The 16,607-nt window shown below is 41.9% G+C and overlaps 1 protein-coding gene across 6 annotated transcripts in view; it reads right to left on the bottom strand.

Annotated features, from left to right (window-relative positions):
• Nucleotides 1–16,607, bottom strand: part of yeats2 (YEATS domain containing 2) — a 217,076-nt gene that overhangs the window by 108,069 nt on the left and 92,400 nt on the right. For all 6 annotated transcript variants that reach the window (XM_060906054.1, XM_060906053.1, XM_060906055.1 and 3 more), the window contains exon 16: nt 1,076–1,237. In XM_060906054.1, the coding sequence (XP_060762037.1) occupies nt 1,076–1,237 (162 nt within the window). The remainder of the gene's footprint in view (nt 1–1,075; nt 1,238–16,607) is intronic.

Below are 16,607 nucleotides of genomic sequence, written 5' to 3' on the forward strand. Positions count from 1 at the left end.
TTAAACGATACTGACTGCCGGGGAACATGACCTGGAATGTGATCCTCATTTTGTTCTTATTTATTTTTTTTTTTTTAAATATACCGTACACAAGGCCAGAAAACGTGTCAAATACGCAAAGTAAGTGTCTTAAACAGGTCAACTTTCACATTCCTCTGTCCTTACTAAAAATTTCAGGATGGTTTATTCAATTTCCATCAGTGGAAGAAAGCGAGCAATCTCAGTCCTGTCCTTGGTGTGCTGATTTTACTATTCTGGGTTAATAGGAGTATTTGTGGAAAAGGCAATAAAAATAAACCTGATGTTACACAACGATGATTAAATATTACTGACCCAAAAGTACTAGTGTCAGAGGGAGTCACTTAAAAGTGCATATCACGGGTAAATTCAGGAGCAAGATCAATGTAATTCAATGTAATTTATATTAAACTTTGGTCAAATATCCGTCACATTTTGCGCAATTTTTTTTACCTTGCGCAATACCAGAAAAATTCAGTTGGAATTGAGCCATTTGAAGCGAACTGTTCCGCCTCTGAAAAACTTTGCATTTGGATTTCCCGGGAAACATTGATTTTTGTGACGTCGCGTGCGGGACGCCTCCCTCTGAATCCTACGTCAGCGCTGGTTTGTTTATGAGAAAACGACCTGGTGGTTTTCTGCAAATTTCTTCAACATTATTGCGTAATTATTAAAATGGTTAACAGATGTATCGTAGGAGGGTGTAGCAGCACCAATCTTGATGGGATTAGTACTCATCGTTTTTCCAAAAGACCGGACAATGAGAGAGAAATGGGAGCTCTTGGTCTACACAGGCTGTGCACTGAAACCGTGCAAAGCTCGCGCAGCCTGCTGGCGCTTCCGCAGGTGACGTCACGAATCTGGCTCCAGACGCCCTTGGGATTTTTCCAGACGCGTTTTGTTATTTTATTTTTTTCTGCTGTAGACAGATGGCCTTGTGCAAAATTGCCCTTCTGGAGGAGTGTGTAAAGGGACATACTTTCATATATATAAAAAAAAATAATTTGGTCCTGAATATGCACTTTAAAGTCCGTGCCCTGAGTGAAAGTGTCCTGACCTGCGCTGTTTGAAGCTCTCAGGATGGCTCCCTGTGGGATGAGCAGGAGTTTGCCCTTGCCCGACGGGTTCTTGCTGTTTGTGGTCAGGTACAGCTTGGTGCCTGGAGGCAGGTTGGCCAAATTCGCCAAGTTATTCACCGGCAACTGCAGCGTTGCCATTACTGCAGGGAACACAATCGCAATGCAAGAGAATTAGGAAAAGCAGCCAGTAATAATATTAAAGTATTATATAGCACAGACAGAACATGCACAGAAACTCCACACAGACAGGGACCCTAGAGCTGTGAGGTGCCAAATGCTATGCACTGCACCACTCTGGCACAGTTAATATAATGCAGAAATAAAATTCGCAAATCATAAAAAAGACACCAGGTACAAGAGGGAAAATGATAATGCCGTGCTGTGCTGTAGCTACACTCAGTGCGTTTACATGCACATAGAGAGAATCGAATTTCTGCCGTTGCTCGACTGAAATCGAAGTTCAAAATGCCATGGAAACACCTCAATTCGGCTGAAATTGAACCGAACTTGATTTCTCGGACTCGAGCTACACGACCTAGATTATGCGATTGTAGCCGAGCTACTTAGTGCATGTAAACCCTATCGAGCTACGTAGTCGAGCTACTTACTTCAGCACTGCCCCTTCCGGAAGTGACGAGTGACGAGACCACAAGCAGGAAACACAACAGCCTCGGTCGGCATGACAACGGCATGAATCTTTTCTTTTTGTGGCATTGTTTGCACTGTTAAAATTTAGCTCACTTACTGTATCACCAAATACATCTGTACAGCTGTTGCATAGCTGTGAATTGTGTACATAAACAAGTCACTGTATTTGTGTGTGTGTGTGTGTGTGTGTGTGTGTGTGTGTGTGTGTCCAACATCTGAAGAATGTCAATAAAAACAAAACAACTGAACTTTTTGTGTGTTTATTAAGGCATAAGTTAAATTGTAAGCAAAAAATGGACTTTAGAAAAATATTTTTTGTAAGCAAAAAAAAAAAGTTTGTCGTCAGCAAAAAATGGACTTTAGAAAAATATACAATTGTGCAAAATAAGTTGTCTTACAAAACAGTGGTCTGCGCAGGACAGTTTGTAGCCATACAGTCTGTTAGAGCAAGCCTAACAGCTTGAGCACGGAACTTGTGAACATGGAACTGCCAGTGTTGCCAGATTGGGCGGTTTTAAGTGCATTTTGGCGGATTTGAACGTTTTGGGCTGGAAAACGTCAGCAGTATCTGGCAACACCACTGATAACTTTGTTTATACTCTGGAATAGCTCTTCTTCATGACGACAACCGGAAGTGTACCAACACGATGGGGCGTGTAGCGCCACCTGTGGCTCAGGTGCACAATGTACCTCACACAATAGCTCGATTTCATCGTGTGCATGTAGGATTGGATTTCTCTGGCACCCCTGCTGGGACCTTCAGCTCGATTACCGACAGCAGCTCGATTTGGATGTGCATGTAAACGTAGTCACTGTTAAACGCTTCCCACAGTACAAGATTTCGGGCTCTTTCGTCACACCATTTCTTCAAACAAATGCACCCGTTTCCATGTGCTGGGAACATTTCTCAAATGTGATCGTATTTCCATTTAAAAGTTACACAGAGATGTGGGCGACATTACAGTGTGATCCTGCTTCTTTTCTGCCACATCTCTCTCTCTATCTCGCACATCCATACTCTGACTGTTCCGAAGATACTCGACGTCTCGCTTTTTTCATATTATTTACATATACACCATAGTTTAATATTTTATATATGAGTGATTCCACGCTTATGGGTACTGAAATGGGGACATGAACTTATTTTTAAAAATTCACCTAAAACCATTTCTTTTTTTTACCATCAGGTCACAAAACATGTAATCTTTAATGAATGATATGTTAAAAGATAACTTTAATTTTCTGAGATGTAATAAAAACATATTTATATGCCAAAGTCAGAACGTAACAGAAGTGTTGTGGACATATATATTCTCAATTTTAACAATGTAGAATTACTTTTTGAAACATAGGAAGGTGATGTTTTAGCAAATATAATTAATAAACATGTGTAGTAGAATAAACATACACATTCTTTCAATAAGATTAACATGGTATATAGCTAGATTGTAATTAATTTGTAACAGACGCGAGATGGACAATCGTAACAGAAGTAATGTAACAGACATCATTTTGGAACTCATAGGCTTGACTTTGGCATATAAATATGTTTTTATTACATCTCAGAAAATTAAAGTTATCTTTTAACATATCATTCATTAAAGATTACATGTTTTGTGACCTGATGGTAAAAAAAGAAATGGTTTTAGGTGAATAAGTTCATGTCCCCATTTCAGTACCCATAAGCGTGGAATCACTCGTATAGTTTAAAAAAAAAAAAAAAACAACGTACGACATGAGTGTTTTACTGGGAAACACGCCACTTGTATTTTTCATACAAACTAAACCCGGGACATTGAGAACGGCACCCGTGACATATTTCTCAACGTGTCACTTGTGAGGAAATCAATCAACTGTTCTGATAAATCTGCGCACTTTTTGTTTGTGAATGTGTCTGTATAATAAAAAGAAAACTCACATGTTGGCTTGAAGATATGAAGTTCATTATCTTGTGTTAAAAAAGAAAAAAAAAACTCGCATTTTTTTATACAAAATGCATCGCGGATCTGAGTGACGTATTTTTAATAATACTGGCTGGCGTTGAGTGGTATATCAGATATATTCCATTCAGCAAGCATGATATTGAACGAGTCTTCGACTGCTTGCTGAATGGAATATATACTATATTGCCAAAAGTATTCGCTCACCTGCCTTGACTCACATATGAGCTTAAGTGACATCCCATTCCTAATCCATAGGGTTCAATATAACGTTGGTCCACCCTTTGCAGCTAGAACAGCTTCGACTCTTCTGGGAAGGCTGTCCACAAGGTTTAGGAGTGTGTTTATGGGAATTTTTGACCATTCTTCTTGTGAGGTCACACACTGATGTTGGACGAGAAGGCCTGGCTCTCAGTCTCCGCTCTAATTCATCCCAAAGGTGTTCTATCGGGTTGAGGTCGGGACTCTGTGCAGGCCAGTCAAGTTCATCCACACCAGACTCTGTCATCCATGTCTTTATGGACCTTGCTTTGTGCACTGGTGCACAGTCATGTTGGAAGAGGAAGGGGCCAGCTCCAAACTGTTCCCACAAAGTTGGGAGCATGGAATTGTCCAAAATGTCTTGGTATGCTGAAGCATTCAGAGTTCCTTTCACTGGAACTAAGGGGCCAAGCCCAGCTCCTGAAAAACAACCCCACACCATAATCCCCCCTCCACCACTTGGCACAATGCAGTCAGACAAGTACCGTTCTCCTGGCAACCGCCAAACCCAGACTCGTCCATCAGATTGCCAGATGGAGAAGCGCGATTTGTCATTCCAGAGAACGTGTCTCCACTGCTCTAGAGTCCAGTGGCGGCGTGCTTTACACCACTGCATCCGACGCTTTGCATTGCACTTGGTGATGTATGGCTTGGATGCAGCTGCTCGACCACGGAAACCCATTCCATGAAGCTCTCTGCGCACTGTTCTTGAGCTAATCTGAAGGCCACATGAAGTATGGAGGTCTGTAGTGATTGACTCTGCAGAAAGTTGGCGACCTCTTCGCACTACGCGCATCAGCATCCGCTGACCCCGCTCCGTCAGTTTACGTGGCCTACCACTTCGTGGCTGAGTTGCTGTCGTTCCCAAACACTTCCAATTTCTTATAATACAGCTGACTGTGGAATATTTAGGAGCGAGGAAATTTCACGACTGGATTTGTTGCACAGGTGGCATCCTATCACAGTTCCACGCTGGAATTCACTGAGCTCCTGAGAGCGACCCATTCTTTCACAAATGTTTGCAAAAACAGTCTGCATGCCTAGGTGCTTGATTTTATACACCTGTGGCCATGGAAGTGATTGGAACACCTGATTCCGATAATTTGTATGGGTGAGCAAATACTTTTGGCAATACAGTGTATCTGATATATGATGAAAAAAAGCCAGCCAATAATAATAATAATATTCATACATATCCTTTTCCGATGTTCAACGCATGTTTCTCTTTCAAAATTCTCTCAAAATCTTCCACATTTAACAAAGCAAACCTAGCAGCCACGTTTAAAAATTGTCACAGTCGCTGGCTCGCGTGGAAGTTGTTGTTTTATGTCTCCGACGCATGACGTCATGTTGTCTTCACACCCATGCAATATCAAACCATATTCAATGCTTGTTCTCCACTGAGTAGAGTGACGGAATACACGTAGGATAAGCGATATGCTAAGAATATTGCATGCTATCAAACCAAATGAATGAAACCTGATAGAAGGGAATAGAACACGTGTTTTTATCCCACTGAAAGAGTGTCCTGTATGGATGATCATTTCTGATATTTCACTCCGATGATGACGTCACTCCCAGGGTTTTCCCGCTGACCAGACACGCATTATCAAAATGGACGAACTGGTTCAAAATTAAAAATTTTTTTTGTGGATGTGTCCATATAATATACAGAACATTACACAATATACAGTCATCATGCGAAAATAAACGCCATATCTTTGTGTGACCGTGTAATATCATATATAAGACTACGTTCAGACTGCACCCTGAAACGACCCATATCCGATTTTTTTGCCCATATGCGACCTGAATCCGATTTGTTATTGACAATCTGAACGACCCATATCCGATTTTTTCACATGCGACCCAGGCCGCTTGGATATGTGGTCCTAAATCCGATGCATATCCGATATTTTCACATGCGACTGCAGTCTGACCGGACAGGTCGCATTCATGCGACCTACACGTCATCAACAAGAGACAAACGTCACTATTCTGCGTTGGCTAATCCCGCCTCTTTGGTGGAAAACAACAACATTTGTACAGTTTTCAGAATTTAAATAGACTTTCATAGAATTGATCAAGCTAATGGTGGATTTGGTAGGGACCTGGATGTTGATCTGTTAGCCTGATTAAATAAAACAGTTTCTATAACTGATTTATAACTTAAACCATGCTGTATTACAAGATTATAAGATTGTTCTGGAAATTTCCAGTAATTTGACACCTTCAGTCTCATTAGTCTGCTGCCCACATTAATCAGATTATTGTGCGAGTTCCGTCGCCGCCACAAAAACCACATCGCCAGGTCTCGCCTCATCTCCATAGCAAACTGCACTGGTGTTTCTGCACCTTGAGCCAGCGCTGAGAGAAGTTGCAGAATTCAGCTGGCTATAAACAATCTAAATAAATATTTATAAAAATGTAGAAAAAGTTTATTAATATGACGAAATAAATATGTGCAAATTACTAAGCCTGAATTAAGAGTTTGGTAATACAGCGGCCGTATCCCAAATGACTGCCTACTGAAGCTCGAGTGCACTATATAGAGTTTAAAAATCCATTACTTCCTAGTAACATGTAGTGCACTTATATAGAAATCAGAGAGACATTTAGGAGTCAACCCTCGTTACCAGGCTACACGTTTTCATTTCAGTTCAGAAACAAAAACACACACGAGACCTCACACTTTAACACTAACCAGATAATTAAACAAACAAAAATCATTAAACATGAAGAGTGCGCTTTTTTTTTTGTTTACGTATTACGTAGATGTGCTTATTACGTGTCAATTTGCGCATGCGGGACACTTTTGGGTCGTTTTCCGTTCATATTGGAGATCGCATACAAGTCTCATATAATTGGTAATGTGAACGGCTTAACAAAAAAATCCGATTTCACAACAAATCGGATATGGGTCGTTTCAGGTTGCAGTCTGAACGTAGTGTAAAACACACACACAGTGTGAATATGGTACAAAGAGCTGTGTGGGTTTTTTAAATCTCTCACTCTTTAATCACAAGGCTACAGTTAGCATCTCTACACCTCTTCTTACAAGGAAAGGCGAACTGAAGTCATTTTTAAACTTGCTTTATTTCTTAATTAACGTGTTATTCAATTACGTTTTCCGTTTTATTAAAATTATATCGTGACTCGGATTGGCATTAGGGTGCATCAGTTGCCCCCTAAAAAAGAAAAGTTCCTCCGATCGTGATGCATTTTTGTTTTTATGTTCCTTTTGGTAAGAAAAACACACTGGGTGAAATATTTTGACAAAATTCAAAAGTTTAATGGTGGCACCAGGAGCTCAAAGTTATGGAAAAAGCTGCTATTTTATGACTTTTATGACAAAATTTCGATCAGTTTTCATGAAACATTATGGCACCTTATAGATCAGGGGTGGGCAATTATTTTTTCCATGGGGCCACATGAGAAACAGAAAATTTTGTGGAGGGCCGGACCAAAAGGCTGAACTAAATTCTGCATTATATTAATTGTATTTCTTTATATAAAGCAATAAATATCATTGTTTTTACAAGCTGCTAAGACTGGTAAGAGTATGGAAAAAACGAGGTTGCCTTACAAAAAAAAAGTCATTTATTCAATCAAATTTCCCAAAACAATGGTTAACAAAATGCGAACGTTTGTACCATTTTTTTTCAGTCACATTCATCCCAAAACACAATAAAGACATCACGATATTGCCTTTCTACTCCAAATATCAAGCAAGATACATCATATTATAATAATGATGCCCACATTTGTAGTCTAATCACCTCATTTGGTGTTTTTTATTTGTTCAGTGAGAGAAATCTAGTCTCTGTTGGTCTTTAACGAGTGCATCAGAGTCAGGTTGAATGTCTGAGGTGGAGATGCGACGCACAGCTGACAGATGATCATCAGCCGATTCGGTGTAGGTATCAGATCTACAGATCGGCTCGGTCTCCGGCGCCTGCTGGTGACGTCACTCTGTGATTGGCTGGACCGTTTGAAGGATGACGTGCAAGTTTGTGGTTGGTCTGGACAAATTACGGAAGTAGTTATCGCGGGATTAGGTTTCGTGGGATTTCATGTCATGTTCATGTCGCGCGCATTGCGATTTTGTTGAACACAACTTCAAAATAAAAGCAATGCACATTCAGTCCATGCATGAGGTAAAATTAGAAAATACGTTTATTTTGTAATTTCTAATTAACCTTACGCGGGCCGGTCAGAATGAACCAAAGGGCCGGATGCGGCCCGCGGGCCGGAAAATGCCCAGGTCTGTTATAGAGTATACCAAATATCTTAGATCCACATTTTTATATCATCAAGCACAGTTTGAGTTTTAGCTGTTCATTGAATCATTGTTCAACTACTTTTAAACAATACAAATGTATTATGAATCACATTAATGCTTCTCAATCCCTTGCAAAGGTTCTTAACATGATCTCTGGCTCACAAGGAATCAATAAATGGAGTCCAACATTGTGATTCAAACCTTACGCGAAAACATAAAATAAGCGTTTTTTGGCAAAAAAAAAATGAACCTCATGGTGCCACCATTAGACTTTTGAATATGGTCAAAAAATTTTACAGGATGTCTTTATTGGTGAAAAGGAACACCCAAACAAAAATGCGTCAGATTTTATGAAAGCGAGGGCAACTGATGCACCCTAATTGGCATGTTATTATATTATACTTATCGGCCTTTGCGGTTTTTAGCCATATTGAACGTAGTTCGTTTGGTCCACGGCAGGCAGGCGTTGCTTATCCGCGCGATCTTCACGAGACTTCAAACGTGAAGCGTCAGCGCCGCCATTTTGAAAACGGTTTACACAGCGGCCAGATCGCCATATCATTCCACTTTAGATCCATTTCGAGATTTGCCAGCTTCAGTGACGGCGTGTCGGTCCTGTGCGCTGTGGCGTGTGCACCTGAAGGCGCGCCTTGGGCTGCACGCACGCCGTGAACAAGGCGCACCTGAGCTCAATTAAGGAACTTTATTTGCCTATTTAAGGACTGTGCTGATGCATCGCGAAGTATTACGATACACATATACGCATTACCGAGCCTTTCTACCCGTTGTCTTTATTTCCTGTTTCTGGTTCTTGTCCTCACTTGGCCTTAGATGTCTCGACCGACCCTTTCACCTGTATTCTCGTTTTTGATCTAGCCTGCCATTTTGGATTGTTTGCCTGTGTACAGTGCTGAGCGTAAATGAGTGCACCCCCTTTGAAAAGTAACATTTTAAACAATATCTCAATGAACACAAACAATTTCCAAAATGTTGACAAGACAAAGTTTAATATAACATCTGTTTAACTTATAACGTGAAACTAAGGTTAATAATATAAACTTAGATTACACATTTTTCAGTTTTACTCAAATTAGGATGGTGCAAAAATGAGTACACCCCACAACAAGAACTACTACATCTAGTACTTTGTATGGCCTCCATGATTTTTAATGACGGCACCAAGTCTTCTCGGCATGGAATGAACAAGTTGGCGACATTTTACAACATCAATCTTTTTCCATTCTTCAACCATGACCTCTTTTAGTGACTGGATGCTGGATGGAGAGTGATGCTCAACTTGTCTCTTCAGAATTCCCCAAAGAAAATAATTTATTTACACCACAAAGGTGAAGGCTACAAGAAGATCAGCAAAGCTTTGCTTATCAGTCAGAATACTGTAGCAAAAGTGGTACAAAAATTTAAGAAAGATGGAACTGCACCCATCTCACAGAGACGTCCAGGTCGTCCACGGAAGTTAACACCTCGACAGGAGCGTCTTCTGATGAGACGGGTTGAAGAAAATCGGCATGCAAGTTCACTGCAGTTATCTAAAGAAGTAGAAAGCCAAACCGGGGTGACTATTTCCCGTGACACAATACGGCGTACACTGCAGAGGAATGGCATGCATGGATGCCGTCCACGAAAGAAGCCTCTCCTAAAGCCCAGGCACAAAAAAGCCCGCCTAGAGTTTGCCAGGGCCCATGCTGACAAAGATGAAGACTACTGGGACTCTATACTCTGGAGTGATGAGACCAAGATAAATGTTTTTGGAACTGATGGCTTCAAAACTGTATGGCATCGCAAAGGTGATGAATACAAAGAAAAATGCCTGGTGCCTACAGTGAAACATGGTGGTGGCAGTGTCCTTATGTGGGGCTGCATGAGTGCTGCTGGTGTCGGGGAGCTGCATTTCACTGATGGCATCATGAATTCACAGACATATTGCTCTATACTGAAAGAGAAGATGCTACCATCACTCCATGCCCTTGGTCGTTGTGCACTTTTCCAACATGACTAAACACACATCTAAGGCCACTGTTGGATTTCTGAAGAAGAACAGGGTGAAAGTGATTCAGTGGCCAACTATGTCTCCTGATCTGAACCCAATCAAACACCTATGGGGAATTCTGAAGAGACAAGTTGAGCATCACTCTCCATCCAGCATCCAGTCACTAAAAGAGGTCGTTGTTGAAGAATGGAAAAAGATTGATGTTGCAAAATGTCGCCAACTTGTTCATTCCATGCCTAGAAGACTTGGTGCCGTCATTAAAAATCATGGAGGCCTTACAAAGTACTAGATGTACTAGTTCTTGTTGTGGAGTGTACTCATTTTTGCACCACCCTAATTTAGGTAAAACTGAAAAATGTGTAATCTAAGTTTATATTATTAACCTTACTTTCACATTATAAGTTAAACAGATTTTATATTAAACTTTGTCTCGTCAACATTTTGGAAATTGTTTTTGTGTTCACTGAGAGATTGTTTAAAATGTTACTTTTCAAAAGGGGTGCACTCATTTACGCTCAGCACTGTATGTATCGTCTCACTGTATATATATTCTGCACTTTATTAAACTGTATACTTCTGCACATACATCCGCCTCCCTCGCGTACGTGCCATGGAGATTATTCCATACGACTTCGAACCAACTGAGAAGAGTTGGAAAGACGACAGGATAAGGACGAGTCCGTCGCGCTGGGATTTACGTCGTTACTGTCGCACAGTTAAAACGTGCCGGATCAGGCGGCTGGTGGGTTTTCAAAATAATAAATGCGTGCATGTTTTTTTTTGTGATCAATACATATTATACTGAGCACATTTCCCAAAGAATCCCCACTAAGGTTTCGGACAGCACTACAAAATGGCGTCCGCACTATATAGTGAGCAGGGAGCGATTTCGGACACGGGGAAACTTCCGGCTTGATCACGTCAGCATTCGAAGGAGGGCGCGCGCGTCTTTTGACAACGTTGGCAGATGTTGGTCACTTTGATTTCCGCTGTACATTTTACTTCCGTCCTATGAAGTCTTGCACAGGTCTCGGCGAATCTCGTTTACGGCCATTGCTTTGACGTATGGACTGAGATATTACAGAGCATATTTCACTCATAACTTGCTATAGCAGCGACAAAATAGCTGTCAGAAATGCATTCCTACATTTTATAAAATGAGACAAATAGAATTATGATAAAAAAAAAATTTGCCTTCAGTTCCCCTTTAAAACCACAGAGGATTGGTTGCCACAAAATGTATTATTTTGGTAAATATGAAGTTCCCTGTTTGTGGTTTCAACGACGCTCGATTTGTACCAACATTCATCAGTTATGTGATTTAAACTGACATTCTGAAAAATAAAGGCAGGGTTTCTGCAGGCTTGAACAAGTTCAATTTAAGACTTAAGACCTTTTTAAGACCATAACAGGTTAAATTTAAGACTTATGCCGCACAAAAAAATAAAGAAAATTGTGACCCCTCACCGAATCCAGGGACACGTGTCGGCCGAAACAAATCCGAGATAATCGCAAAAGAAGCATTTTTTTCCCGAAATTTGTGATTTTCGTTTTTTTCCATCATGTGCAAGTTGAGATCTTGAAGAATGCAATCAGTATTTCAGATAATAGATTGTTTTGTTGGAAAATCATACATTTTTTGTTGCAAATTGTCTCGTTTTTGTCAGGACTGTAGCCTGCTGGGGGGTGTGGGTAAATTACCATATCGGCCATTCACGTGACGATTTAAGTCTTTTGTTTTTTTTTTTCGTGAATCAGCTGTATGATACGAGCTGAGCTCGTGGCTACTTAACCTGCATACAGGCATGTAATTTCACTATGGAATGAATATGGAGCAAGCTAAACAGATCACAGAGGAGCTGAAACACCGTGAAGCAAACAGACACACGGTATTTACATCGGAGATAACCATTTCTAGCAAAAAAAAAACCAACCAAAAGGAAGTGTTCTAGGACTACATTCCATCGGAGGCATTGATGTGTGCAAGGCGACGTTTCTCTTTCTGATGGGGTAAGTTTATTAATCTAAGGCTGTGTGGTTATTTTTGCATGTAACGGAGAGTGTTGTGGTTTGGTTACATGAAACTAGCGTTGTGTTAGTTGTGTCATCATTGTGCTATCTTTCTTTCTTACGGTGTGAGTAATTTTTCAACCACAAAACGGTAAAGTATACTTTAGGACTTATTTTTGTACTTCATAATTGCTTTGGGCATACTTTGCATGGAAGGAAAATTGACGTGGTGATCTTTTGGCCCTTTTCCACTACCCTTTTTCAGCTCACTTCAGCCCGACACGGTTCGCGTTTCGACTACCTCAGAGCAGCACGACTCAGCTCGCTTCAGCCCTACTCAGCACCCAAAACTCGCACGGTTTTGGAGTGGGGCTGAAGCGAGCCAAACCGAGCCGAGTGAGGCTGGGGGCGTGAGGAGACACTCCCCTGTGCACTGATTGGTGAGGAGGAGTGTCCTCACATGCCCACACACGCCCCGCGAGCACGCTGGGATCTGTAAACACCGCAAACCCGGAAGGATAATAATTACGAATTACGAGAATTTCTGAAGCCTTATGCGCCTCGCCTCATCTATACGCTCTTGCCAGTATCTGTTGGCGTTGTCGGTGACAACAAGTCACAGCACCAAGACCAGCAACACTAACGACTCCATGTCCTCCATGTTTATTGTTTACTATCTGGGTCGTGAGACTACCGCTTAAAAGCTCACTGAGGTCACTGTTTGCGCCGCCTAACGACATCACGTGACGTCCACCCACTTTCGCTAACTCCACCCAATGTGTCCACCCACTTCCAGCCAGCACGGTTCAGCGCGGTTGTAGTCGAAATGCAACTCCAACAGCCCCGCTCAGCTCGACTCAGCCCAACTCAGCACGGCACGGCTCAGCCGCGTTGGTAGTGGAAAAGCGGCATTTGTTTACATGAAAGTAGCATCGTGCTAGCTAGTAGGGGGTAGGGCTTTCCTTACTGTCATGCAGATGAGCACCATTATGTGCCCTCCCTGCACCCAGAGTAACTGAGAAGGAAAACTCTGAGGGCGATTTTCTCCCTTTTCTGTTTTAAGAGATATGCACTTTCAAAAGGCCACACATTCTTCAAATATTGTCAGATCTCCACATGGAAGGCATCATTGGAAAGCTTAGAAACTGTACTTTCTGAATCCATCAATAACTCAAAATGTCCCCGGGCCGACATGTGTCCCTGGATTCCGTTATCTGACACAATTGTATATGAAGAGTATATGAGACAGTCATTGGGTGTACTCATTTTTGTAATTTAAACAAACTCAAACTATCCTGTTTTACCTCAGGCCACAGTGCTGCCCTGTTGTGATTGGCTCAAAACTCAAGACAAGTCTGTGCTTGTCCGTTGACGGCTACAGAGGAAGTTGCGCCATTTTCTAATTTACACAGAGCAATTTAAGGTCTTTGCACTTTGCATGCTCCTTGGACAATATGCCTGCGTTTTTCCGTTTTTAACAATGAGAGAAAATCTCTTGCGATGGTGATCTCGTCAAGATGGCAGCAGTTACACGTCGGTTAAACAGCAAAAAGAAACATACAATACTAGGAACAAAACAATGCTAACTGCATAGATTAAAAAAGTGGCTATGAACAGACAACAGCACATATCACGCATCATATTACGTCAGGAACAAGCAGTAGGAACATCCATGACCTTGCGCTTAAAGCTCGACAAAGGAAAAACTTGACAGCAAGCTAATTAGCATTTGTTAGCGGCTACAGTCGGTACTCGGCACATTAAAAGTGGGTCAACGTTGTAACGACAATGTTACTGTACAAGCAATGCTTATTTAACGGTAACAAACTTAAGCCCTATATGTTGAAATTTCTCTCTTATTCGTTCGTTAGTTTATCGCACAGTCTTACCTCAGTCAACTTCTTCCCTCCTTCTGTGAAAATTCAACGTCTCAGACGCGGACACAAGTGGGCGGGGGATGCGTTTGATTACGTCTCCTGGTTGGCTGGTGATAGATTGGTGTCATTATAGCGCGTCGGAGCGGTTCATGCCAGGCTTGAGTCCGACCCACCACTGATGAGTTGCCCAATAAGAATCCAGAATGTCATCAAAAGACGTATTGTATTTTTTATTCTGTTCAAATTTACCGGACTGCTATGACAATTTAATTTCCCTTTGGGGATGAATAAAGTCATCCATCCATATCCCGCAAATCACTTGAGGATGAGGCATTTGATTCCGTACGGTTTGCGTGTTGTAGCGTTACAGTTTGCACGGAATTAGCTGATACACCGTCTCGAGATGTGCTTGGACCTGACAACGGTGAACAAAATTGAGTGATGGCATGCGATTGTTGCAGACTTTTATGGGCAGCCTGGTGCTTCTCCGCTTTCGCGTGCGATTCCGGTGCCTTTACACCCAGGGTGCCGAGTTTGAGTGTTCGTTTGCACAATGTGCAGTACGCCTCAAACGGATTGTTTGGTACATGTTTTAACCAGTCTACGAAATCATTGTGTTCAAGCCAGCAGTCGTTAAACTTGCATTTGCCCATTTTGCTACAAACCGTGACAATCTCCCTCGCTTCTTTTAGGCTCTACCGTCTAAATGCACGCGTACCATGCCCTGTGCGTCACCATGCCAACCGGGCTAGACGCCGGATTCCACTGTGTCTCATTTGTAGTTTGCAGCGTAGCCTACTGACACTAAGTAGGCCGAGCCTATATTAGGGCTGCACGATTATGGAAAAAATGATAATCACGATTATCTTGATCAAAATTGTAATCGCGATTATTAATCACGATTATTCTTGATGTTAGGGAAATCACTTAAATTTTATTTCACTATATTCAAACAAACAATATGAACAGCTTTCAGTGCAGAATGAAATTTAAAAGAGAAATTCTGATTTCCAAATGACAAATAAATGAAATTTATCCAAGAAATTACCAAAGGATGAAGGAACTGAAAACTCAATTGCAACAATTACATAGCATTATACTGAGGCCTACAAGTTTTTAGCTAGAAAGAGCAGCCTATCAACATGCTCTGGCTTTAAACATGAGCGAAGGCAGGTCACAGCATTGCCTCCAGTGCTAAACAGTCTGTTGTTCCGACATAGTTAGCTTTTCTCTCTCACCTCAATCTGTTACCTACTCTCACGCTATCACCCCTTGAAGATACCGCTGCACTGAAGCTCTGCGCACTTGGCTTGCTTGCTTATTTAGGCGGAGTAATGAAACCTTACATGCGTCGGTTCGCCCCCTAATGGTTTGGCGGAGTACTGGTCAAAAAGTGCTTGATCAGATACGCAGCAGAGCTCGCATTTTAAATGGAAATAAATCGCGATTTTCATTTAATTTAATCGTGGCAGCCAAAATCGCGATTTTCGATTAAATTCGATTAATTGTGCAGCCCTAGCCTATATGACTAATTATGAATATTACCAACGCATTTAACAAAAAAAAGCGAATGGGGTAAATGGATGTAAGGATTTAATGCCGCTTTTCCACTACAAACACGGCTGAGCCGTGCCGTGCTGAGTTGGGCTGAGTCGAGCTGAGTGGGGCTGTTGAAGTTGCATTTCGACTACAACCGCGCTGAACCGTGCTGGCTGGAAGTGGGTGGACACATTGGGTGGAGTTAGCGAAAGTGGGTGGACGTCACGTGATGTCATTAAGCAGCGCAAACAGTGACATCAGTGACCTTTTAAGCGGTAGTCTCACGACCCGGATAGTAAACAATAAACATGGAGTCGTTAGTGTTGCTGGTCTTGGTGCTGTGGCTTGTTGTCACCGACAACGCCAACAGATACTGGCAAGAGCGTATAGATGAGGCGAGGCGCATAAGGCTTCAGAAATTCTCGTAATTCGTAATTCTTCTTCTTCCGGGTTTGCGGTGTTTACAGATCCCAGCGTGCTCGCGGGGCGTGTGTGGGCATGTGAGGACACTCCTCCTCACCAATCAGTGCACAGGGGAGTGTCTGCTCACGCCCCCAGCCTCACTCGGCTCGCTTTGGCTCGCTTCAGCCCCACTCCAAAACCGTGCGAGTTTTAGGGGCTAAGCAGGGCTGAAGCGAGCCGAGTCGTGCTGCTCTTTGGTAGTCGAAACGCGAGCCGTGTCGGGCTGAAGTGAGCTGAAGCGAGCTGAAGTGAGCTGAAAAAGGGTAGTGGAAAAGGGCCATAAGACTTCACAAAATTACATTTAAGACCTACAATGCAAAATATGCTCGTATTTTAGACTTTTTAAGGCCTTAAATTAGGATTATCAAATTTTAGACTTTTTAAGATTCTGCGGAAACCATGGAAAGGCTTATTGTATTGTCCTACATTCATCGATGTGTCACAACAAACCTGTACGGCATGACTATTTTGTTTTAAGGAGAC

Source organism: Neoarius graeffei, chromosome 23 (assembly GCF_027579695.1).
Source record: "Neoarius graeffei isolate fNeoGra1 chromosome 23, fNeoGra1.pri, whole genome shotgun sequence".
Taxonomy (NCBI): Eukaryota; Metazoa; Chordata; class Actinopteri; order Siluriformes; family Ariidae; genus Neoarius; species Neoarius graeffei.